The 25,576-nt window shown below is 46.6% G+C and overlaps 1 protein-coding gene across 1 annotated transcript in view; it reads left to right on the top strand.

The window, feature by feature from the left end:
* LOC310789137 (high-affinity choline transporter 1-like) overlaps nt 1-16,250 on the top strand; it is a gene marked incomplete at both ends in the record, with an annotated part of 49,874 nt that extends 33,624 nt beyond the window's left edge. The window contains 4 exons of the mRNA XM_083650730.1: nt 6,486-6,602; nt 6,936-7,066; nt 9,757-9,900; nt 16,236-16,250. Coding sequence (XP_083506856.1) covers nt 6,486-6,602; nt 6,936-7,066; nt 9,757-9,900; nt 16,236-16,250 — 407 coding nt within the window. The remainder of the gene's footprint in view (nt 1-6,485; nt 6,603-6,935; nt 7,067-9,756; nt 9,901-16,235) is intronic.
* Between the last annotated feature and the right edge of the window lie 9,326 nt (nt 16,251-25,576).

Below are 25,576 nucleotides of genomic sequence, written 5' to 3'. Positions count from 1 at the left end.
GTCTGTCGAGCCTTCACTGCAACTGAACTCCACTTAGCTGAACAGTCTTGTCCAGGAGACACTCTGAGAAGGAAATACAGCCGTCTGAGTGGAGTCCCTCTAAACAACTTTACTAAAGTGCAGCCCATGTTACTGATTGGATCTGATCATCCTCATTTAATAACTCCTATCCAGCCAGTACTATCGGGGCCTACCGGGGGGCCAGTCGCAGTATGCACACGACTAGGTTGGGCAGTGCAAGGGCCCACTAACTTCCTTCAGCACCCTTCCAGTGAGAGCTCCTGTCTTCACTCGACATTTGAGACACCTCAGACTGAGTTGCACCAGCATGTGGCAAGACTTTGGCAGCTCGACATATTACCATATCGCAACGAAAAGGAGGTGACACGATCTAAGCAAGACCGAGCAGCCCTTTCCATGCTGGAGGAGAAGACTGCCCGTGTCACAATAGAGGGAGTAGCAAGATACGCCACTCCGCTCCTCCGAAAGAGTCCTACAACTTCACTTCACGCATCCCCTGCTGCTGTGATGCCCCTCCTCCGAGCTACTGAGCGCTGCTTAGCTGGCAAACCTGAGCTTGCTAAAGTCTATAATCAGGAAATACACAAGCTGGAGGAATCCGGGTATGCAGAGAAAATCACCGGAGAAGAGGCAAGCAGCTCTGCTGAATCATGGTATATCCCGCATCACCTTGTTCACCACAACGGCAAGTCGAGGGTGGTGTTCAATTGTTCCTTCCACCACCAGCAGACTGCCCTGAATGATGACCTGCTAATAGGGCCTTCTCTCGGTCCTTCGCTGCTGGGAGTCCTGCTCAGATTCCGAGAGCATGTTGTTGCAATCAGCGGAGATATAAAGGGCATGTTCCACCAGATCAGGCTCCTCCCTGAAGACCGACCACTGCTCCGCTTCCTCTGGCGCGATATGGACAGAGATAGACCACCTGATATTTACGAATGGCGTGTACTACCATTTGGCACCACATGTAGTCCCTGTTGCGCCATCTACGCTGTCCAACGTCACGTCAAAGACCATCAAAGCGGCCATGAGGATCTCCTGGAGACAGTGGTCACTTCATTCTACGTGGACAACTGTCTCAAATCACTCCGCTCACCACAGCAGGCGAAAGATCTCCTCGACCGACTGAGAGCCCTCCTAGCAAAGGGCGGATTTGAGATTAGGCAGTGGGCCTCAAATATGACAGAGGTGATCTCTCATCTCCCGACTGAAGCACGATCAACCACGTGTGAGATGTGGCTAACCGCCGAAGGGGGCTGACCCTCAAGAGTCTACTCTCGGTCTGTGCTGGCACTGCTTGTCTGACATGCTGGGATACAAATATCGGCCTGTGACACCCCATCCGCCTACATTGCGGAACGTATACAGAGTGCTCGCCACCCAATACGATCCACTTGGATACATAACTCCCTTCACTACACGTGCAAAGGTCCTGGTCCAGGCGTTGTGGGCTAAAGAAAGACAATGGGATGACCCTATTGAAGACGAGCTACTTCCCGCATGGCAGGCATGGGAAGGTGAACTTCCTCATTTGCAGGACATCAACTTGCCCCGGTGCTATGTATCAGCTGCTGCCGACAACGATGCTTCAGTGATGGATATTCACATATTTTGTGATGCCTCTGAGAAGGCTTATGGATCAGTAGCCTACCTGCGAGTAGAGGATCCTGAGGGACACATAAATGTGTCATTTATAATGGCCCGGTCACGTGTTGCTCCCAAGCGACAGCAGTCAATGCCCCGCCTGGAATTATGCGCTGCCCTCACTGGAGCCCAGCTGGCCAAGGTACTACAGACAGAGCTGACTTTGCCCATCAGGATGGTGGTCATGTGGTCAGACTCAACGACAGTACTGAGCTGGATAAAATCTGAGTCCCATCAGTATAAAGTATTCGTCGGGACGAGGGTAACCGAAATACAGGATCTGACCGAACCTGACTCCTGGAGATATGTAAATTCGCCTCAGAACCCCGCTGACGACATCACGCGGGGAAAGACTCTTCAAGAGCTGTCCCAGCCAACTCGCTGGAGTCAAAGGCCGCCGTTCTTGTATCAATCCTCCAACCACTGGCCAGTGAACCCAGCTATACATACAGAAGAACCTGAAGAACTTAAGAAACAAACCTTCTGTTGCCACATAACTACTAGCAGCGGCGACGAGCCTGACCCGGCTAAGTACCAGACATGGCCTGAAGTAATACTGGCCACTTACCAGTCCCTGCACGGGGCGGCGGCACCCGCTATGTCAGCTTCGGCCCGCATCGAGATGGAGACTGTGCTTCTGAGGAGGATACAAGCTGAGAGCTTCCCTGAGGAGTTAAAGGCACTACAACAGGGGAAACCAGTCCGTCCTGGCAGCCGCTTGAGTGCACTCACTCCCGAATATGACCAGTCATTGGGCCTCATTCGTGTTGGTGGCCGGCTACGCAAAGCCGAAAGCCTGCCAGAAGATTACCTTCACCCTGTAGTCCTCAGCCCTGAACACGCCATTACTCTGCTACTGGTGAAGGATTATGATGACCGTCTACTCCATGCTGGGCCTGAACGAATCTTCGCTGAGATTCGGAGAAACTACTGGATACTTCGTGGTCGACAAGTAATCAAGAAACACCAGAGGCACTGCATGGAATGCTGTAAATGGCGGAAAACTCCAGTAGCACCTATGATGGCTGACTTGCCTGCAGCACGGCTCCGTATTAATAAACCTCCATTTTGGTCCACTGGGGTCGACTGCTTTGGGCCCTACACAGTTAAAATCGGACGGAGACATGAAAAACGGTGGGGGATCATATTCAAATGCCTCACTACAAGATGTGTCCACCTTGATCTTCTGCCAAGTATGGATACCGACTCATTCTTACTGGCTCTACGCCGCTTTATCGCAAGAAGAGGAAAGCCATACGAGCTCTTGTGCGACAGAGGGACCAACTTCCGCGGAGGAGAGAGAGAGCTCAGGGAAGCACTGGAAACTCTTGAGCCATCCTTGAGGCAACAGCTGGCAGAGCAAAGCATCATGTTCAAATTCAACCCACCTCTTGCACCGCATTTCGGTGGTGCATGGGAGAGAGAAATAAGATCTGTTAAATCCTCCCTCCAAGTTGTGCTGCGGGACCAGGTTGTATCAGAAGAGGTGTTGATGACCGTCCTCACGGAAGTAGAGGGCATACTAAACTCCAAGCCACTAGGATACACATCTTCTGACCTGGCTGACCCTGACGCTATAACCCCCAACCTGCTGCTGATGGGGCGGCGGGATTCTTCGCTCCCCCAAGCGGCATATGGTTCCAGTGATCTTCTAGGCCGCCGACGTTGGAGACATAGCCAGGTGTTGGCAGACCAATTCTGGAACCAATTCACCCGCCAGTACCTTCCCAGCCTTCAACTGCGCCAGAAATGGCGAACCTCCACTGCTGATCTTGTTGTCGGCCAAGTCGTTATGGTAGTTGACCCGCAGCTTCCCAGGGCCCTCTGGCCTATAGGGAAGGTCTCCTGCGTTCACCCCAGTGATGATGGACGGATTAGGTCAGCAGACATTGACATTAAAGGGACAGTCTATACCCGTCCGGTCACCAAGCTGATACTGCTCCCTAAGGTGTCAGATGACGAAGACAACATTCCCTAATCACAGCAGGGACTTTGTAATTATACACATTCATAAATATGAATGTGGGGGCGGCTGTATAAAATCCCCTGCTGGACAGCAATCAAGATCATAGCAAGCCGCTCCCACTCTGTACGAGAGATTCTGCACATGCGCGCTATACGTTTATAGACTTAATTGGCCGCATTACAGCGCACGTGAGGCGCAGACGAGTGGACCTCACTCGCACGGACTGTTCTTCTGTTCTGAACCAAGTTAAATTCTTTTGTTACAACAGTGTGCGTCGGTGACGATGTAAGTTGTCATGCCTAATATTTGATGTTACGTTGTCATGGTGATATGATGCTTATTGTTAATCCCGCAGGGCTTAGAAGTTGACGTGTTAATTAGTAGGCTGTATTCAACCACGAGGTGTTCAACTCTGTTAATGAGCAGATGTAACTCAGATGTTAAATGCTACCATTTAGTTTCTTTTTGCATGTTTATTTGAATGTGAACTGCATTAAGGTAGTCTGCCTTTGCCATGTTGCCCATGATAGTGCAGGGATTCATTGAATTCACTAGCATACCGAAGTATTTGCGACTGTTTAGTCTGGTCACGTGACCAATGAACCTGTTGACCCAGTGCTATGTTAATGAATGTGAATGCCCTGCCATCTTGTGGTGAATCAGTAATATTGTTTATTATTCACGTTGCTGATATTCTCCATGTTAAGTTCCTATTGTGATGTCACTGTGAGATACTTATTATGCTATTGTATTATTATGTGTTCACAGATATCACAAACCACACACACACATACAGACAACTATTGAACAGACCTACAATGCTCATCACCGCATGTTTGGAATAAACAGTCAACTGAAGGAGAGAAGTTGCTGCGTTTTCTCTTATCGGAAAATTAGGCCAGTTATACACAGCCAGACTATTGTCACCTATACTGTTTTCTACACCTGACCTAATTTCTACTCAATTAAGCTTTCCTCCAACATAAAATGAAAAACAGAAAAGTAAATTTGCAACAGTCAATGTTTACAACACAGAAAATATATATATATATATATTTTTTTAAACCGCATCAGAAAATTTATTCACACTTATAACCTTCAAAAATAGCTTCAGAAACCATTTTTTTGAAAACCAAAAGCGAATTACACATCTTCAAATTTATATGTGCATCATTCCAAACTTTCACCCCAACAATGGAAACACATCTCCTTTTAATCTCTTTTTTAGCTTTTTGCACATTAAACTTGCACACACCTCTTAGATCGTACTTGCTGTCCCGTATTGAAAATAACTTTTGCACAGAGAATGGGAGTGACTTTGATTTTGCTTTAAACATTATTTGCATTATCTTATAATAGAACAAGTCATTAAATTTCATAACATGGGAATTTAGAAACAGTGGATTTGTGTGAGCATAGTAATCCTTTTTATTAATGATACGTATGGCTCGTTTTTGTAGAACAACTATTGAATTTAGAGTTGTTTTAAAAGTTGATCCCCAGAGTTCTACACAATAAGACATGTAAGGTAAAATGAGTGAACAATAAATGATATGCAAGGCCTTATAATTCAATACATCTCTAAATTTATACAGGATTGCTAGTGACTTTGAAAATTTCCCTTTGATATAATCTACATGTTGTTTCCATGACAGTTTATGATCAATCACAACCCCAAGGAATTTGGTCTCAAATACTCTTTCAATGTCAATATTACAGATTTTTAATTCAATATCATCATCAATTCCTTTCTGATTCCCAAACACCATATACTTAGTTTTCTTAATATTCAGTGATAGTTTATTGACATCAAACCAAGTTTTGAGGTTTTCCAACTCCCGTTCAACATCACTCAAAAGTGATGTCTCCCTGCAGCAGATCACTCTGTTTCTCATGCAGTGTTTAAAAGTGTCGCTCTAGATGAGAGCATTGTCATCTTCACTCTAAAAGCAAGACTGCAAGTTTTACCAAGCAAGCTCAATCTTTCCATCTAGCTTCCTGACAGTCATGCTCCTCACTGTCATCATGGTCATGAACAGATAACTGAAACCATGGTTCACATCTTAAATGGTTGCCATGCATACACAGGGCTTTGTAGGCATGACAGATTAGTAGATCTGATATCAAAATATATCTCTTCTATTTTCAAGTCTTCAATATCTCTTTTTAAACATTCTATTGTGAAGCCGAGGATGTTCAGTCTGTGTAGTGACAATTCAGATGTGTTCTCGAATATTCCAGCTAACACTCCTGATGATGTTGTTGTCAATGAAAATCGTAGAGGTGTTTGTTCTAGAGGTTGGCTGTACCTTTGACCACAGCCTAGAGGAGGCCTTTCTAACCAATATGATGAAATACCAACAGCTAGAACAGACCATTTCACATGTGAGCTACAGGTGTAAACCTTTGGTTTTCATATTTGGCAGCCTGGGTCACGTACATCAGCTGGTTGTGAGAGGCCTTCAGATGGCTGCTCTCCCAAAGAGAAGGGCCAAGCAGTTAGCAAGGTATTGTTCAATATGTACTATTATCGGCAGCCGCTCAATATGGATGAGGTGTTGCTTTTTGTACCCATGAAGTGGATACTGAGCACTATCTTGCATTACAGTATAACTGTATATATCAACCTGCCATGTTATCATCCTGTGTGTTTCTTATGTGTATACATTATTGTGGTTGCTGTCTGGGCACTCATGTAACTGACTGACTCCTAGCATTTGACTGCACTATTACTGTTTATGTCCTTTGCATACTTGTATTTATGTGGACACAAATACATTTTTCAAATGTGTGTGTGTGTGTGTGTGTGTGTGTGTGTGTGTGTGTGTGTGTGTGTGTGTGTGTGTTCATTCCCCAGCTACTTGGATTGGAGGGGGCTTCATTATTGGCACAGCAGAGTTGGTTTACACCCCCAATTCAGGCCTAATTTGGATGTCCAACTGTTTTGCAGGAACTCTATTAGGTTTTATTCTCGGTAAGTCTGTCAACATCATCAGAGAAATAATATTATATTTATTATATTATATTATATTATATTATATTATATTATATTATATTATATTATATTAAATTTGATTCTATTCTATTCTATTATACACGCCTGTCACAGAGAGTTTTGGAATTGGTTACCAGTGGTTATGATGGACTCACTCACCAAAAGGAGATATTGTAACATCACTGATTCCTTCTTTCCTATATGACAAGAAAATAAACAGTAACTATGTATGGTTCAATAAATGTGGTCACAATAATAGCTGTAGGCGATCTATCTTGTTAACAGAATACAAATCTGTCTTTGTTTTATTAGGTGGTCTTTTCTTTGCCGGGCCGATGAGAGACAGAAAATATGTGACCATGATGGATCCTTTCCAGATCAAGTATGGAAAAGTACCAACGGCTGTTCTGTCGATGACTTCACTTCTAGCTGACATTATTTGGGTGCCTTCATCACTTGTTAGTTTAGGTATGTAAGCAATGAACACTAAATAAATGCCAACAAATACAGAGAGCCTAATCACAGCTGTTACGGTCAGGGTTAGTTTGATCAATAACAATAACCATGCTCTTGTCTAGGGGTTAACTATCACCAGTGACTCTGTAACATGTAATAAGAACAGGCTGCTATCAAATGAGAGACATCAGCTCACCTGGCCAGTTGTCTTGTCACAGCCCAGGCGAGGAGACTGGGCTGGGATTAGTCTGTTTGGGTGCGTGAGGGCTTTGTGACGATATGCAGGCGTTCATTCCACGTACATTCGACAATGACATAATTAGGAATCCATAACAAACACATACAGCAGTAAGCTGCGATACTCTAGCAGGCTGACAGACATGCTATCCAGCGTTTCTCAACTGGTGGGTCGCGACCCAAAGGTGGGTCGCGGGGCCGTTTTGATTGGGTCGCGGACATTGGCCAAAAAAAAAAATAATAATAAAAAAAAAAATCATATTTAATTTGAGTTAAATTCAGAATATTGAAACTGGATTAGCCTGACCAGTTTTACTTGTTTAACTCATTGAGTGCCAATGACGTCTAAAGACGTCAATTCAAATAGTAACGTAGAGTGCCAATGACGTCTAAAGACGTCAATTGCGTTTTTTGACGGTGGGACGTGGATCAAAGCCTGATGCATCTCCTCTAAAAGTATGGGGGATTTTGAAGGTGTAGAAGCTATTTTATAGGTGGCGACAGTGCTCTCCGGATTAGAGAAAGATGAGAAAAAAGAGTAGAAGAAGCCGTGTGGGGAAACGGAAATGCTGTAACGTTAGCTGTGGCTGTGAACAGCAGCCAATCTGCTGCCACAATTGAGCCCCTCCGTCTCCGCTGCGATAGCCCATCCACATGATTAGTTGCCAGAAAAGGAGCACGACACCAGCGTCTTTCTGAAAAGCCAAATCATTCTCAGTTGGAAGCGCTGGGAGCCGGCGAACAAAAACGGCGGAACGATGTGAAAATAGAGCTGGGTGCAGCCAGCGCACTTTGAAACGTGCAGATCAAACGTGCAGCAGAGAGCCACCAGAGACACTCCCACGGAGGAATTTGCAGTTGAGGGGGGTGGGGCACGCAGGGCAGCATACAACACCGACCCAGACAGCAGGCTAGATGGAGAGATTGGCAAAACACAAGCTAGAATATCTGATGCCCACCAGCAGTAAATCAAGGCCAGCAAGAACGCCAGCGCTGCTGGTTGCAGCTAAAAAATATTATTTTGCCATCAAAATTCCTTTGTTTTCGCTCTTTTATTGAAGGAAATTATTGTTATTATTATTATTATTATTATTATTATTATTATTATTATTATTATTATTATTGTCACTACATCAGAAAATATTAGCTTCAGAGTCAGTGATGTGCTTGAAATGCTTCATTTGACAAAAGGCTCATTATCTCAGCTTCTAATTTGAAACGTCTGTTTTTGCTGAAATCAACCTATCTTCTCCGGCTGATAACTAAAGAACGGAAAATGATATCAATAAACTTTTTTTTGCTGATGATAGAAGAGAGTCTCATCGTTCTTTGGGCGTGTTCGGTGTTTACATAGTATTATCACACAATATTCTGTGGGCCTCGAGAAATCACTGAAAACGCTCTGAAAGGGCTGGCACTGGCAGCATCCGTTTTCCAAAAGTGGCTGGCACTCAATGAGTTAACAAGCTGAAGCATATGCTCTGCCTGTAATTCAAGAGAAGTCTGCCTTTGCATTTCATATTTAATTTTAGTTCAATTCAGATGATTGAAACTGGATTAGCATGGCCCCAGTTTAATTAAAAGTTATGACCAGTTTAACTAAAAAGCATATAGCCTGCCTGTGATTCCTTTTCATTTCATATTAGTTAAATTCAGACTACTGAAACTGGATTAGCATGACCAGGTTAACTTGTTTTATTATTATTATTATTATTATTATTATTATTATTATTATTATTATTATTATAACGGGGGCTTATTATCTACTAGCAAAGCTCACCCACTATGTGGGTCCGCGCCTCGCCCGCCCTGCACCTCGCCCACTGTGCATCGCAAACGAAGCTCGTCCACTAACCGGTAGGCCAGAGGCCAGTAGGCGGAGAAATCACTGGCCACCGGGGCTTAGGGAACTCCCTGCATACAGTTGCTGTGATCGCTGTTGAAGCAGTTGTTTCGCCCCACCTCCTCCACTGCCACCACCAACATCATGACTCCTGAGGAATTCCCTATGGGGGGGATTCTCTTTCCTATACATCACTGAAGCCCTCCTCTCGGCATGTCTGGGAACGCCCACAAAATGTTATACTGCTGGCACGCGAGTGGGGTAAAACTGCCCATATATCTCAATGGGCTGACTCACCAAAGGAAGGTGCTGTGACTCTAAACTACAGGTTTGGGGATTCTAGAGTAGAACACAAGACGTTTACTGTGGTGGTTAAATCCCTGATTGTGTCTGCCTGTGCTGGGCTAGCAGCTAAATTCTAACTTTGCTGAATGGATAGGACGGGGGAATTACCCCACCCTGACCATGCCCCCAGCCAGGCTGAGCCAGCTAACCCAGCGTCTATGACGAGACATTGCCGCAACCTATTACATTTCACACATTTTATTCTATTTGAAGCTTTTGTTGGTGAGTCAGATTTTTCTTATATCTTTGCAGTGGCTGTGTGTCCCATTTACTTTGATGAATCCTATCTCCTTGGACATCACCCAGACGGCCCTGAACAACACCCTCCAGGACCCCTGGATCGGTACCCTGGAGGCAGAGAAAGGCTGGATGTGGGTTGACACTCTCCTCTCAATGGTAAGATGAAATATGAAGGAAACATCAAAGTTCCAGTTAGGACATTCCTCCATAAATAACTGATCATTGATTTCGGAATTTGTGGCTCAACACTAATGAGTTAGTTCCGATCTATATGCACTTTGACATTGGTTAGGTACAGGATGGGAAATTGCCTTCACCCCTCAAACTTTTTGTTAGAGAATCATCATGAAAATATCTAGTTCAAGGTCAGATTTCTTCATTTCAGTAGCCCATTCACATGCATGTCTCACTTGACTTTAACTGACTTTGGCATTTCTTTGATTTGAAGAGTTTGGGTAGTCTCGGCTGTGCAGCATTCCACCAGAGGACGTTGTCTGCCTCTTCATCTGCCAGCGCCAAGATCAGCTGCTTCGTTGCTGGCCCCATGGCCATTGTCTTCCTACTTCCTCCTATTCTGATTGGGGCAACAGCTGCATCCACAGGTATAAATGATTTATACTCTTAGGCCGTGTGTACATCTAGCGTCTTTTTCTGACCGTTAAACGCTGAAAGTATGCTGGGGAGCAGGGGCGGCGCCAGGGATTTTGGGCCCCATGACAGGACATAGCATGGGCCCCACTGATGCCGGCGTCCGAAGGGCGCCGGCCGAAAAATTTGGGCTGTTTGAAGCTGATTTAGAGGATAATATCGCATTTTAATTTATATTAGGATAACACTGTAGTGTTGTCATTATTCAGTCTTAACACGTTAACTGCCAGCGACGTATGCATACGTCAAAAAAAATCCAGCGCTTCACTGCCAAGGACGTATGGATACGTCAAAAAAATCGTTTTTTTTTTTTTGACGGTGGGGCGTTGATCAATCCCTTTTACGTCTCCTGTACAATTATTGGAGGTATTGAATGTGTATAATCTATTTTACCGACCCACTAAGTGTTGACAGTGCTCCCCCAGACGAGCGAAATCAAAGAAAAAGGGAGCAAGCCATTCCAAGGAAATGGCGAGGCGATTTTACAGTATTACATTCTCATGAAAATGGTTGGGGGAAAACGCTCTCGTTTTCACGCTGATTGCTGGCGATGCGGGATTGCAAATTTACATAATACATTACAGGTGGAACACACTTTGAAACACGCAGCATAAATATGACCAGAATCGCAAAAGCTTCTCTCAACCAAAACTCCCAAGAAGCGAGCGAGTCCATGCCGACTTCCTCAAACAGCAGCCTGCAGACAGGCACAGGAGAGCAGCAAAAGCACTGAGACTGTGACGGCCGCTGCACCCAAGAAGAGGGAGGAGTTGAGGCAACTCTGCCTCTCGCTCTCTCCCTCTCTCTCTCTCTCTCTCTCTCGCTCTCTCTCTCTCCCTCCCTCCCTCTCTCTCTCTCTCTCTCTCTCTCCCTCTCCCCCTCTCACTAGGATTAAACCTAGTGCGTCTCCCTCCCGAGAGGGAGGGAGAGAGAGAGAGAGGGAGGGAGAGCGAGAGGGAGGGAGAGAGAGAGAGAGAGAGAGAGAGAGGGAGGGAGAGCGAGGGGAAGGGAGAGAGAGAGAGAGAGAGAGAGCGAGAGGGGGAGGGAGAGAGAGAGAGAGAGAGAGCCAAAAATGAATGGTTAAAGTGACAGCTCTATCGAATTTCACAAAAAGCCGTTTATCTCTGAATATTTGTTCTGATGCTAAAACCATGCTGTATTCAACTGATAATGCTTACATAACTACTAACTCTACAAACTAACTCTTTTAGACAGAGAAAGTACACATTCTATTAGTACTTTTGAGATATTGTATGTTCACAAACTCCAAGCAGAAAATAATCCTCGGCGCTTGTAAAATGAGCCACAATCCTCAAAAAAACGGCTTGGCAGAAGCTACCTACAGCAAGAAAAAAACGGCTGGCAGTCAATGTGTTAACCATCAATATTTGCTCCTTTTCTCACTCTCATCCCTGTTGAATCATCATACTCTCTCTCTGCTCTGAATACACCAGAGGGAACAAAGAAACACTATCAACTAATGACTAGAAAGAATATTGATACACATGTGGAGTCCAACAGGAGAGTGTTTAGCATGAGACTGTTGTGATATCATTATTCAGTCTTAACACATTGAGTGCCAAGGACGTCTGTGCACGTCCTAAAAAAAAGTAACGTTCAGTGCCAAGGACGTCTGTGCACGTCCTAAAATCATAATTCATATTATTCCATAATTCTGCTGTTTAAGGTCGTACCCAGCCAGTGAGCATGAATCCCTTCAAGGGATCACACGGCGCCACCTTAAACATCGACACGGAAGCTGCGCCACCCACCTCAGATCCTTTACTTTGTACAGGAGAAAGCAGGGAAAAGACGTGATCAAAGAGGAAACCGATGCATGCTTCAGCCAGAGCCGTATATATTGCTCTGTCTACAGCGGAGAGTGGGCTCGGCTGCATCCGCGCTCACAACTGAGCTCTTATGCTTCTATCTATCTGCACACGATTCCCTGCCAGAAAGCCAGCATCCGAAGCCGAACGGCCAAGCCTTTTCGTTCAGTCGCGTTTGGCATTTCCTTGATGCGCGCTGGGATTCGTCCGGGGCAAAAGCGGAGTCTCAGAAAACAAACTCTGTGCGTGTGGGCAGGAGCCCGCAGCTCAGAGGTGGAGAGGGGGGGGGGGGGGGGAGAAGAGGGGGGGGGGGGCACGCAGGCTGCACAGAAACCACACCACACGCCACCACATCAGAAAACACCAGCCAGAGTCAGTGAATGTGCTCGAAATTAGAGTGCAAAAGGTATTCATAAAAGGGACTATATCTTGGAAAGTAAAAAAAAATGACAGAAAACCCTTGAAAGTGCACTTTTTTCAAAGGCTGTCATTTCATAATGGAACTGTCTAGAAACAAAATTTCTTCTTTGGAAGAAGCAGGAGTGTTCAATGTTTCATTAAAGTCCAGCCCTATCAATATAGCCCTAATAGAAAAAAATCTATAGCTGTTTTCAACTGAATGGAAGTGAATCTGGCACAGGCTGCAGACAATTTTACTGAAGCGCTGTGGCACTCAATGTGTTAATATCATTATGTTCTCCTTTTCTCATTGGCTGTCATTTGTGGGCTGCTTTTCCTTTCATATAATGGTCATTATGTGGACAAATAAATTGTGTTGATCCTTCTTATTTTTTTATTACTATTATTATTATTATTAGTATTACAAATAAATCCCCACAGACCCAATTGTGCCAACTACCATGTCATTCAACACAATGCTGCTGTGTGTGTCTCACCTCCTTCATCAGTTAGGAACGGCTTGCAAACAATTGTTTGCATTGATTAAATGTTCGCTAGACAGGAGGGAAATGTAAACACTCTGTGAAGTAAGCATATTTCACTAAGGTCTAACAGGGTAATTTCCAGTAGTTAAGAAAAGTTGAACAAATGTTCAGATGGCGCCGGACAGACTAGACCAGAGATACTCAACTGGCGGCCCGCGGGCGCCCCCTGTGTGGCCCGCGATGGAATTGCAAAAAAAAAAAAAAAAAAAATTAGGGCCCCTGTCAGCTTCAAGGGCCCCTAGAATCGTCCTAGGTTTCCCACCCTATACGGCGCCCCTGCTGGGGAGCGCTGATCTCAGCGCACAATATGCAAGGAAGCAATCTGAAAGTAACGTTAGCTCAGTGCGGTAGCTAGCTTGATAGCTGACAGCTAACATTAGCTATACAACACACATCCAGTGATTTAGCTCAACACTCTCCAAAAATATTAAGGCCTCTATCTTCCCAAAAGCGCAAATTTTGCGTTTGCGCTCGTTTAACGCTGTGCGCAATGCAAATTGGGGGCGGACACAAGTGCATGCCTGTGATAATTGTACTGGGCATTGGTTACCCTATCGTCAGCAGCGCGCAATTACTTTGCGCTAAGAGCTTTGAAAAGGACCTCGCTCTTACCTCAATACCAAATACCTCTCTGCGCTGGGCGCTCTGCACGGAGATTACGGCTGCCCTACAAAGCGCAGAGAGGTATTTGCGGAGTGGAAAGTGGAATTCCTTTTGGATATGTCATTAAGCACAGCCTTGCCACGCCAAGACATCAAATTATGCGGCTAAAATTGGCGTATTAGCAGATAATTCAGTGAGGCAATCAACTATAACTCACTGAGAAACTTTTATCACATCGCAAAGAGGGAAATTAATTGAGAAAACGTAAGCGCCCTCTGTCCTCGCACGAGTGAGTACACTCTATTCCGCATGGAGAGAATTACAGCATATTGCATGTGTGGCAGATCACCCTCTGTCCCTCTGCCCATTAATTGGCCCCAGCTGTTTGGAGTCCTAATCAGCTGAGTGGGGCTCACACATATCAGGTGTGTCGGCTGCGGCCAACACACTCATTCTCTACCTGGCATTCAGCACGGTGGCAGAGACTGGAGCGGCTATCATACGCCAGCCCAGTAGCCCATATTCTTTCCCGAAAATACACGGTAGGCACCAGCTATTATGTAACTTACGTCATGTACTTTCACGTTGTCACTGGGGGGTTACAGTCTGACTTTGGTCCCCGCTTTACAGCGGCTTCTACAGTTGCCCCCGTCCAGCGCGGCAGGGCTGCTTGCTGTGAGAGGAAGCGGCCGTCAAGGTTTTCCTCTAGAGCGGGGTGGGTGCCTGGTTTTCCTCAAACCCTGAAACCCCGTGAATTACCTTTTGGCGAGCCTGGCGTGAGGCAGCTCGCTTTGTCGGGTAAGCTGGTGCATTGTACCTGTACGTAATTGGCTTATATTTGGCCCATAGGTACTACTGTATAACACTGCTGTGCTCTCTGTTCTGCTGTATAGTGGGTAAGCCACGGCTGTGGTTCCCACGTTCGGTCCCCCTGCCCTGCGGGAAGCAGCATCAGCGTGGGCCATACATACCTGTGGCCACCGGTCCGGTGTCTGCTGCTCTGTCTCCATACTGTATGCTGTGTAGCAACTGATGCTCCAACCCAGCAACACTACAACTTCTTAATTAAGTTCCGTTAGTTTGTTTCTTTTGTTATATGATCTGTGACTGGGGCAGTGTCCTATAAACTCTACTTGTACACAGGGCCGTAGCCAGGGTTCCGAAATAGGGGAGGTCCAGCAAGGGGAGGCGGATTCGGTGGCGCCCGTTAGGGCGCCGCCGAAAAAAATTAGAGGGTTTTTTTTCCCCTTTTTTAGCTATATTTAGAGTAATATATGATTTTAAATCAACATTAAGATTATACTGTTGTGATGTCATTATTCAGTATATTCTCTTTCATGTCACCACCTGCTCAGCTCTCCTGTAAACATAATTGTAACTAACAAACACAAACTGTTTTAGCCAAATTCATATCAAAATGACACCTACAAACACAGGTACACAACCCAAGCCGTACACAACACACAAAGTCATCATCGATAATAAAAAAAACATACAGAGGGACATTTATTTATTCCTGATAGGAACGATTGAAAAATAAAATAAAATATATTATGTTGTTTTTAACTTTACACCACCTCTTTTTGTTACTTATTGGGTCATGAAACTGAAACCATGCATATAGCCACCTGCATACCTGACTTCGGGAGCTTGGCAATTGGCATCATGCATGATTAGCCAGTAGCATCCCAACGTGTCACACAGGTAACATTACTTAAGAGACAGACTAGACACTTACTTTCTTGGTTGTTGCTAAAAAATCTGTCAGTGTCACTCACTGTCTGTCGTTCACTCGCTCACTGTCTCGCAGCTCGCTCACCTTCAATTATCTCGCCAGGCAGACAGAGAGTCATCACTCACCACCATGCTGCTGCGCTCTCAGAATCAAGTTACCGCGGACGTGGCGTCAGATGACTTCCTGCCTGACCTGCCTTTCGTTTCAAAATAAAAGAGATCCCGTGTTTTTCATGCTTTTCCATGCAGATTGTTTTATTTTTTTCTCTGAAATATTAGGGGAGGTCCGGACCTCCCCGTCCTCATAGCTAGCTACGGCCATGCTTGTACAATACGCCCACAGTCGAGTGTGTGTGTGTGTGTGAGAGAGAGGAGTGATGGAATGATGTGTATGTGTTTATTCTCTGTCTATATATATATATATATATATATATATATATATATATATATATATATATATATATGAGTATTTTATGGTCTGGTTCAGTCACCTATAGGCTACTACAGCACACCACTAATTAAAGCTGTAGGCTAACTGCTCTTTGTCTCCCTCCTTCACAGGCGTTTGGGCACCGTATGGCAGACTTTTGGTGGCGGCACTGTTTTCCCCTTCTACTCGTTTGGTAAAGCACTGGGTGGTTTGATTTGTGACTTTGTTGTGAGTATTTAATTTTGATCTGCTCTTCTGTAATCTGCCCATGGCGTGTAAGCCCCTTGTGCTGTGTATCTCCAGGAGGTGATCGCTTAGCAGTTGCACTCGCTTAACGTGGAAATTATAGCCTATGTGGTAATCCTAACCAGTGTACTGAACAAAAAGAAATATATTTTTGTATGACTGTTTTATGGTGTCTCTCTGGTTTTAAACCTGTGTCAAAGGAAAATAAACATTAAATTATATTTGTGGAAGTCCGTCTCTTGTCCATTGTGTTTCGAACCTGTGTTTTGCCTTTGGGTATCAAAGTGTATATACATTCAGTAAACCATTTTTGGTATTTCCTGGGGCGCAATTCCCCAGGTGGCGTTGTCGCTCTTTTATGACCTGGTCACATTTTGGCGTTGGTCGGCAGGACGCATTTAAAGGACAGAGACGTGACTTCCATTATTTTCTTTTGACTTGTTTTGCTCTACATTTTGTGTCCTAACATTTTTTCTTTTATAGGTTTGGTGTGTTGGTTTGGAGGCAGCAGTGGAGACAGAGCAGCAGGAACCGTGCTGGTTTCGAACGCGGGACCCTGGTTTGAGGTTTTGAGGTGCAGTTCACATTCACGCGGGTCACGATGGGAGAAGAAGTACAGCAGCTCAGAGAGCTAGTGGCACAGCTTAAAGCGGACAATGACCGGCTGTCTCGAGAGAGGGATGTGTCTCACGCAGGCTCAAATGGAGCCGGCCCCGTTCCCCACACTTCAGGTGGTTTTGCAGGTGGTGGCCCTGCTGTCGCTGAGCGGATGGTGGTGATACCTAGAGCGCAAATGTCCCATATTTAATGGCAGGACAGGCATGGGGATAACTGAGTGGATAGAGGAGGTTCAGGCATGCATGCGTGCCCGCCACTTGGCAATGAGGCCAAGATAGAGATCAAGTATCGCACCAGTGTAGAGCGGGAGGACCCAGCCAAAGTGTTGGCCATCTTGACAGAGCTATATGATTGTACTCGGTCGTATGTAACCTTGCAGACGTCCTTCTTCTCCAGGCAGCAGCAGGAAGGGGAGTCGCTGCTGGAGTTCTCTCTGTCACTTATGACCCTCATGGACCGTGTGAAACGGTCGGCACCGGAGGGCCTGCTCAATACCGAAGTCCTTCTTCGCGACCGGTTCGTGGAGCATGTGCTTGATGGTGCCCTGCGCAGGGAGCTAAAGCAGGTTGTCCGCTGTAGTGTACGCCCACTGTCACTTTGTTGGAGGTACGGGGGGAGGCCATTAGATGGGAAAGGGAGGGGTTGCCAGGGGGTGCTAGGGAACGTAGTCACTCTCTCCCCTCAGTGCATGGCCTTCAGTATGGGGTGCAAAGTAGGCCCCAACCCGCTACTCTGGCCCCACCCACTGGAGCAGAGTGGAGTGAGATGAAGGAACTCTTGAAATGTCAACAGGAACAGCTAACTCGGCTCACACAGACTCTGGCTTCTTTTCAGCCTTCTGCCCGTCCACTGCCTCCTTGCAGTGGTCCCTTGATTTGTCGAAGGTGTCAACAGCCAGGGCATTATGCCTCAGAGTGTGATGGTGAACGGGTTCCCTTTCGTGGCCATACGGGTTCTGCCACGGGCCCACCTGCTAATGGTGCTGGGATGTCCCACTTCTCCCACCAGCCGGGAAACTGAAACCCACTGAGCTGCGGAGCCAAAGCTCAGGGGGGGTAGGTGAAGGCTCATCAAGGGCAGATGTTATGAATAAATTAATGGCACACTGTCCACACATAGATGTGGTGATGGGTGGGGTCACGGTGCCGGGTTTGCTGGATAGCGGATCCATGGTTTCCACGGTCCCGGAGAGCTTTTTCTTGAGACACTTCGCACCATGGGATCATGAGCGCTTGAAGTCTTGTAATTGGCTACAGCTCCTGGCAGCTAATAACCTTCCCATTCCATACATTGGCTATTTAGAGCTAGATGTAGAACTGTGTGGTAAAATCATTCCTGGTTGTGGGATCTTGGTGGTGCAGGATCCTCCTGGCGCTCCACCCGCCACCTCTGGAATCTTGGGGCGCAATATCATCAGGCGCTGTTACAGGGAACTCTTTGAGGTCTATGGCCCGCTCTTTTCGACTCACCCTCGGTGGCTCAAGCTCCTGGTCCAGTCTTTGAGGCGCTGCATCATTGCCATCGCGCCGCAGTCGAGCCTCCAAGGGAAATTGTGGCCAAGGCCAAAGTTCGTGGTAGACGGGCAGTGTGGGTACCTGGTGGAGTAATGAAATTGGTTGCTGCCACTTGCTCCGAACAGCTTTCCGGTCAGACTGTGCTTTATGACCCGTTGGAGTCCGGCCTGCCGGCGGGGCTCCTGGCTTCCCCCTGTCTTGTACAGGTCACCCGAGGTACAGCCTACATCCCGGTGGTCAATGTGGGGACGACGGACATGCACATCCATCCGCGTACCGGCCTTGGCACCTTAAGTAGTGCCCGGGTGGTCAGTCTACCTGCAGGAGTAACTGAGGTGAAGCCCGCCACTGCTACAGTCTCCTACCAGGCGGCTAGCAATCCAGCACGGAGTGGGGTAGGGGCAGTGGACTTGTCTGCTTTAGCAGAACAGGACCAAGCTGAGGTCCGTGAGTTACTGCAGAAATATGAGACTGTATTCTCCACCCATGAGGGCGACTTGGGGTGTACCAACCTCATTTCCCATGACATCCCGCTGCTGGATGACATTCCTGTGAGACAGCGGCACAGGCGAATCCCCCCGTCTGAGTATGAGGAGGTGAAGGGCCACATCGACCAGCTGCTTAAGGCTAAGGTGGTCAGGGAAAGCAATAGTCCGTACGCTTCTCCCATTGTGTTGGTCCGTAAAAAGGACGGTAGTCTACGCATGTACGTCGACTACCGCTTGCTTAATTGCAAAACAAGGAAAGATGCATTCCCTCTACCTCGTATTGAGGAAAGCCTTAATGCCCTTGCCGGAGCCCGCTGGTTTACCACCCTTGATCTGGCCAGCGGGTATAACCAGGTCCCAGTCTCAGAGAAAGACAAGCACAAGACCGCCTTTTGCACACCCTTTGGTCTCTTCGAATGGAACCGCATGCCATTCGGGTTATGTAATGCCCCGGGCACCTTCCAACGGTTAATGCAAAAGATGTTTGGGGATCAGCAGTGCCAATCTCTCCTGCTGTATCTTGATGACATTGTTGTTTTCTCCTCTTCTGTGTCTGAACATCTGCAACGACTGGAGGGTGTCCTGGGTCGGCTTCAAAGGGAGGGCTTGAAAGTCAAGCTTGAAAAGTGTGCTTTCTTCCAGGAAGAGGTTCGTTATTTGGGGCACGTTATCTCCAGTAAAGGAGTCTCCACCGACCCAGCTAAGATTGAGGCAGTGGCTAACTGGCAGCACCCCCACCAGGTGGCAGAGCTGCGGTCATTCTTGGGGTTTGCCAGTTATTATAGGCGCTTTGTTGAGGGGTTCGCACAGCTGGCGGGTCCCCTGCATAGGTTGGTGGCAAAACTGGCAGGCACCCGGTCAAAGCGAGGGTCTGGACGGGACTTGGGTGCTGCATGGACACCCCAGTGTGAGGAGAGCTTTGAGGCTATAAAGGCCAAGCTAGTTTCAGCCCCAGTGTTGGCCTACGCGGACTTCTCGCGGCCATTTATTTTGGAGATCGATGCAAGCCATAGTGGACTAGGGGCTGTCCTTTCCCAGGAGACCGAGGCTGGTATTAGGCCAGTAGCATATGCCAGCCGGGGCCTCCGACCCACTGAACGTAACATGGATAATTATAGTTTCATGAAACTCGAATTTCTGGGGCTTAAGTGGGCAATGGCAGAGAAATTCCGGGAGTACTTGTGGGGGCACAAATGCATTGTCTTTACTGATAACAACCCGTTGAGCTATCAATTCAGCTAAACTGGGAGCCGTGGAACACCGGTGGACGTTGGCTGTTTTTGATTTTGAGATCAAGTATCGCTCCGGGCGCAGTAATGGGAACGCGGATGCACTTTCCCGGCAATACCTGCCCACATCTGGCCTGGCCGAACATGCACTATCTGGTACTTCGGTCCCACTGCTTGTTCAGCAAGCTTCGCGCTCTGCTCCAATGGTGCCTGTTACTCAATCAATCATGTCTGTCCTTCCAGGCCACACCCCCTCTGACATTCGAGCTTTGCAGGAGGATGATCCTCTGTTGAAGGATCACTTCCTGCCATTCTGGGCAAGGCGGGTTCGGCCTACCCATGAGGAGAGGCAACAACTTCCCAAATCGGCCTTAATGCTTTTCAATCAATGGGGCCGTTTCGAAGAAAAAGAGGGTATACTCTACCGCCGGACTTTTCGTTCAGACGGAGGAGAAGAATATCTGCAGCTTGTCCTGCCTGGAATTCTTAGAGACGAGACGCTGAAACAATTGCATCAAGAGCATGGGCATCAGGGCATAGAACGCACCACGGAGCTTGTGCGGCAGCGCTGTTACTGGCCGGGAATGTCAGCCGACATAAAGCGATGGGTCCAAGGGTGTGAACGTTGCCAAGTTGCTAAGAATTCGGGGTCGGTGCCTTACAGTTTCATGGGACATTTACTCTCATCGCAACCGAATGAGATTGTTGCCATAGACTTCACATTGTTGGAGCCTTCCCGTAACGGGTTGGAGAATGTTCTGGTAATGACTGATGTCTTCAGCAAGTACACCGTGGCTGTCCCTACCCGGGATCAGCAGGCGACCACCGTTGCTCAGGTCTTGCTGGTAGAGTGGTTTTTCCGTTTTGGTGTTCCAAGCCGCATCCATTCGGACCCAGGTCGGAACTTTGAGAGTTCACTGATCCACCAGCTCTGTCACTTGTATGGAGTGGGTAAGTCTCGAACCACTCCATATCATCCCATGGGGAATGGACAGTGCGAGAGATTTAATAGAACCCTTCACAATCTCCTGCGCACATTGCCTGCTCCACGGAAGCGAGATTGGGCTTCCTGCCTTCCGCAGGTGCTCTTCTGTTATAACACTACCCCTCATCAAAGTACAGGGGAATCCCCTTTCTTCCTGATGTTCGGTCGGGAACCTCGGCTCCCCGTGGACTTTCTCTTGGGTCGGGTGCTGGACCCTGTGCCGGGGGAGGTACTTGAGTGGGTGATTGAGCATCAGGCTAGACTTAAGGTGGCTCTCGAGAGTGCCCACGAGAGGCTGCTGCTGGGCGCCGAAAGGAACGGTATGATCCGCGGGTTCGGCCTGCACCTCTGCAGGTGGGCCAGTTGGTCTACCTCCGTGACCTTAACGTTCGGGGTCGACACAAGATCCACGACCTATGGAGCTCGGTGGTCTACAAAGTGCTGAAAGCTCCTAGGGGAAGTGGACCACAAGAGGGCCTTGCTACAGAGAGAGGCCTTTTGGATTCACACTCTTCAGACAGAGCATCCGAAAGGACTAGGAACTGTTATTGAGCTGCTTTCTTTGAATGTGCAATTTTGTAACATATTTATATTGTCTGTTTTTAATGTACTTAGTAATATGCATTCCAGCCCTAGCTTAATCTCTCCTGTCTGTTATCACAATACAGCGGGACCTCTTTCTAGGCCATTATAGTGGAAACGTGCAATTATTTAAGCATAACTCTTGTTTTAAAACATTTCTATTGTATTCTGTATTTTGTTTTGTATCTATCTGTAGTCCAGACCTGACTTACGCCGCCTACCTGTCACTTTGAATACAGCAGGGCCTTTACCTAGGCCTGGTTCTGCTCTCCCACACAGTGGGACTGACCAGTCTATTGTTATTTATATGCATACATTGTTGTATGTAGACAAAAAAAATTGACAATGGAACTTTTGTGTTGTGTATTGCTTGGTTCTTGAATTCTTTATATATTGTTTTGTAATTGTAATTGTTTTGATATTTCGTTTATTGAAAGTACTTCAGTTCTCAGTGTACGTGTGTTGTACCTGGTGAAAAGCTGGAATAAACCTGACGAAAGGACATTTGTGTGCTGGCTCTCCTCCTACCAACCAGCTATTATGTAACTTACATCATGTACTTTCACGTTGTTACTGGGGGGTTACAGTCTGACTTTGGTCCCCGCTTTACAGCGGCTTCTACAGTTGCCCCCGTCCAGCGCGGCAGGGCTGCTTGCTGTGAGAGGAAGCGGCCGTCAAGGCTTACCTCTAGAGCGGGGTGGGTGCCTGGTTTTCCTCAAACCCTGAAACCCCGTGAATTACCTTTGGCGAGCCTGGCGTGAGGCATTTTGTCGGCTAAGCTGGTTCATTGGACCTGTACGTAATTGGCTTATATTTGGCCCATAGGTACTATAACACTGCTGTGCTCTCTGTTCTGCTGTATAGTGGGTAAGCCACGGCTGTGGTTCCCACGTTCGGTCCCCCTGCCCTGCGGGAAGCAGCATCAGCGTGGGCCATACATACCTGTGGCCACCGGTCCGGTGTCTGCTGCTCTGTCTCCATACTGTATGCTGTGTAGCAACTGATGCTCCAACCCAGCAACACTACAACTTCTTAATTAAGTTCCGTTAGTTTCTTTCTTTTGTTATATGATCTGTGACTGGGGCAGTGTCCTATAAACTCTACTTGTACAATACGCCCACAGTCGAGTGTGTGTGTGTGTGTGTGTGTGTGTGTGAGAGGAGTGATGGAATGATGTGTATGTGTTTATTCTCTGTCTATATATATATATATATATATGAGTATTTTATGGTCTGGTTCAGTCACCTATAGGCTACTACAGCACACCACTAATTAAAGCTGTAGGCCAACTGCTCTTTGTCTCCCTCCTTCACAGGCGTTTGGGCACCGTATGGCAGACTTTTGGTGGCGGCACTGTTTTCCCCTTCTACTCGTTTGGTAAAGCACTGGGTGGTTTGATTTGTGACTGTTGTGAGTATTTAATTTTGATCTGCTCTTCTGTAATCTGCCCATGGCGTGTAAGCCCCTTGCGCTGTGTATCTCCAGGAGGTGATTGCTTAGCAGTTGCACTCGCTTAACGTGGAAATTATAGCCTATGTGGTAATCCTAACCAGTGTACTGAACAAAAATAAATATATTTTTGTATGACTGTTTTATGGTGTCTCTCTGGTTTTAAACCTGTGTCAAAGGAAAATAAACATTAAATTATATTTGTGGAAGTCCGTCTCTTGTCCAGTGTGTTTCGAACCTGTGTTTTGCCTTTGGGTATCAAAGTGTACATTCAGTAAACCATTTTTGGTATTTCCTGGGGCGCAATTCCCCAGGTGGCGTTGTCGCTCTTTTATGACCTGGTCACACATGCCTCCGCGAGGCAATAACCTCACGCAAACAACCATTTGTAATTGACGTAATGCACAGCCTTGCCTCGCCACGCCTGTGAATAATTCTGGTAGTTAAGACCGCCCAAATCCCGTTTGTGCAGGCATTTTGAGGCGCAGATGATTTTTGGCAGAATTAGCACGGCTCTAATTTGCGTTTGCGACAGGTGCCGTGAACGTTTCCGCATGCCGGCTGAGAATTGCATCCCCAACATATTTCGGGGCTGTTTTAACTTAGAAATCAGGGAGGTCACGTCTAGGCAATTATATCACTTTGAAACAGTTACATTTCTGTATAAATCATTACAAGTAGCTCCCGTGAGGTGGGGATGTTTTTTTTGTGCTGTTTGGCGGGGGAGAAAAACACGGCAGGACGGCGCAAGGCGGAATGCTATCGTCCGTGCCTTAAGGCACGCGCAAACAGTGCGCAAAACGCTATTTAGGGATAGCGCCTGTCGGAAGATAGAGGACTAAGTGTCTAGCCAATCTGCTCCCACAATTGAGCCTTTCTGTCTCAGTTGTGATAGTTTCTCCATATGATTAGTTGCCTGAAAAGGAGCACCCGACACCAGCGTCTTTCTGAAAAGTAGAAATATTTTCAGCTGGGAGTGCTGGGAGCCGGAACACAAAAACGCCGGAGCGCTGTGAAAATAGACACTGAGCGCAGCGCACTTTGACTAGACGTCCGTTTGCGCCCGCATACACTCGCTCCTCATTGGAAACGTTGGAGCTGATGAAAAGACACTAGATGGACACATGGCCTTATATTCTCCATCGTAACCGGGGGGTCTCAATTATCAATACTAGAAACAGAGCACGCACGAACCAAGGCGTCTACCCATCATATACAGAAAATGAGCACCAGCCCCCCAACTTGGAGGCCAGTGATTTTCCACTAGGCTCACAGAAGTTCCCTCTAACCCAGTACATTTCCATTATGCTAGTAAGTTCCATCTGATGTTCTCAAAAGACACAATAACCTTAGTCTGGTCACAAGACAAAATACATGTTATGTCCCTTCAGGAATGCTCTGCAGATGGAGAGCAGAGTCCACAAAAGACATCTTAGAAGCCATAGATCATTATGGAACAGAGTCGATAATGATCAACAACCAATCAATAAGCAATCAATCAATAATTTTGCTCTCACACTCTTTTCTAGCCTACCATGCATCGTCCTCTTCCTCCCCCCCTCCTCATCGCTCATTTTAGTTGGGCACGAAGGAGGGGTCCACGCGCAACCCCCTTGTTTTTTTCTAATCTGGATTTTTAGCCTCCATAGGACTTCTAAAATAGATAGATAGATTTTGATGATCCCAAGAAAAAAAACCTGTCAAATGTTTTTTCCCCCAATGTTTTATTACCCCTAGACCCGCGGTATTGCTGGCTGGAACGCCTGCGAGAGTGTCTTTCGGAGACTGTGGTGTGCTCAAATTTTGAGCTAGGGCAAAGGTAGGGGTCTCATTTGAAACAGGATAACCTAAGGTTTCCAATGGGACCAAGCTTGTCATGCTAGCTTGTCAGGAAGAGCATTAAACAACGAAATAATTCAAAGTTAGGCAACATTTTTGGCATGGGAAAAACTGCCATGACCATTTTCCAAATGGTCCCTTGACCTGTGACCTCAATATATCTGAATGAAAATGGATTACATAAGTACCCACAGCTCCCCTGCATAGACATGCCAGATTTATGCATGTCGTGCAGTCTTGGGCAAGATCCATGCATCAAGGCCTAGAAAAAAGTGTAATTTTCACCTATTGCAAAACTGGTGTATTTGATCATTTCTGCATACTGGGGTCCCTAAACGGTCTTGGAATTTTATAGATTGGGTATGACTGGACAGCTGAGACTTGTGGATCCAATTAGCCCAATTGTAGGCCACTTATTTGTTATCTTAGTCCCCAGAGTAGCCATTTTATTGTAATGAGTTAGACACTTTTTTGAAACCTTACTGTATGAAAATCAATAACCTATGGGTACCTCTAGGATATTCATAGCATCATGAACCTTTGCAACCACAAACTAGAGACCTGGGGCATTCAGAGAATATATTACTTTATTGTTTCTGAGAAATTTCCAAAACCGAAGTGCTCTAGTAGAGGAAGCTGTAGTTCTAATAGTCCTCTTCATCATCATTCAAGTCAGCGTCAATAGTCTCATCTT

The sequence above is a fragment of the Poromitra crassiceps genome, assembly GCF_964638095.1.
Source record: "Poromitra crassiceps genome assembly, chromosome: 14".
Lineage (NCBI taxonomy): Eukaryota > Metazoa > Chordata > Actinopteri > Beryciformes > Melamphaidae > Poromitra > Poromitra crassiceps.
This window is presented reverse-complemented; position numbering and strand designations above follow the sequence as displayed.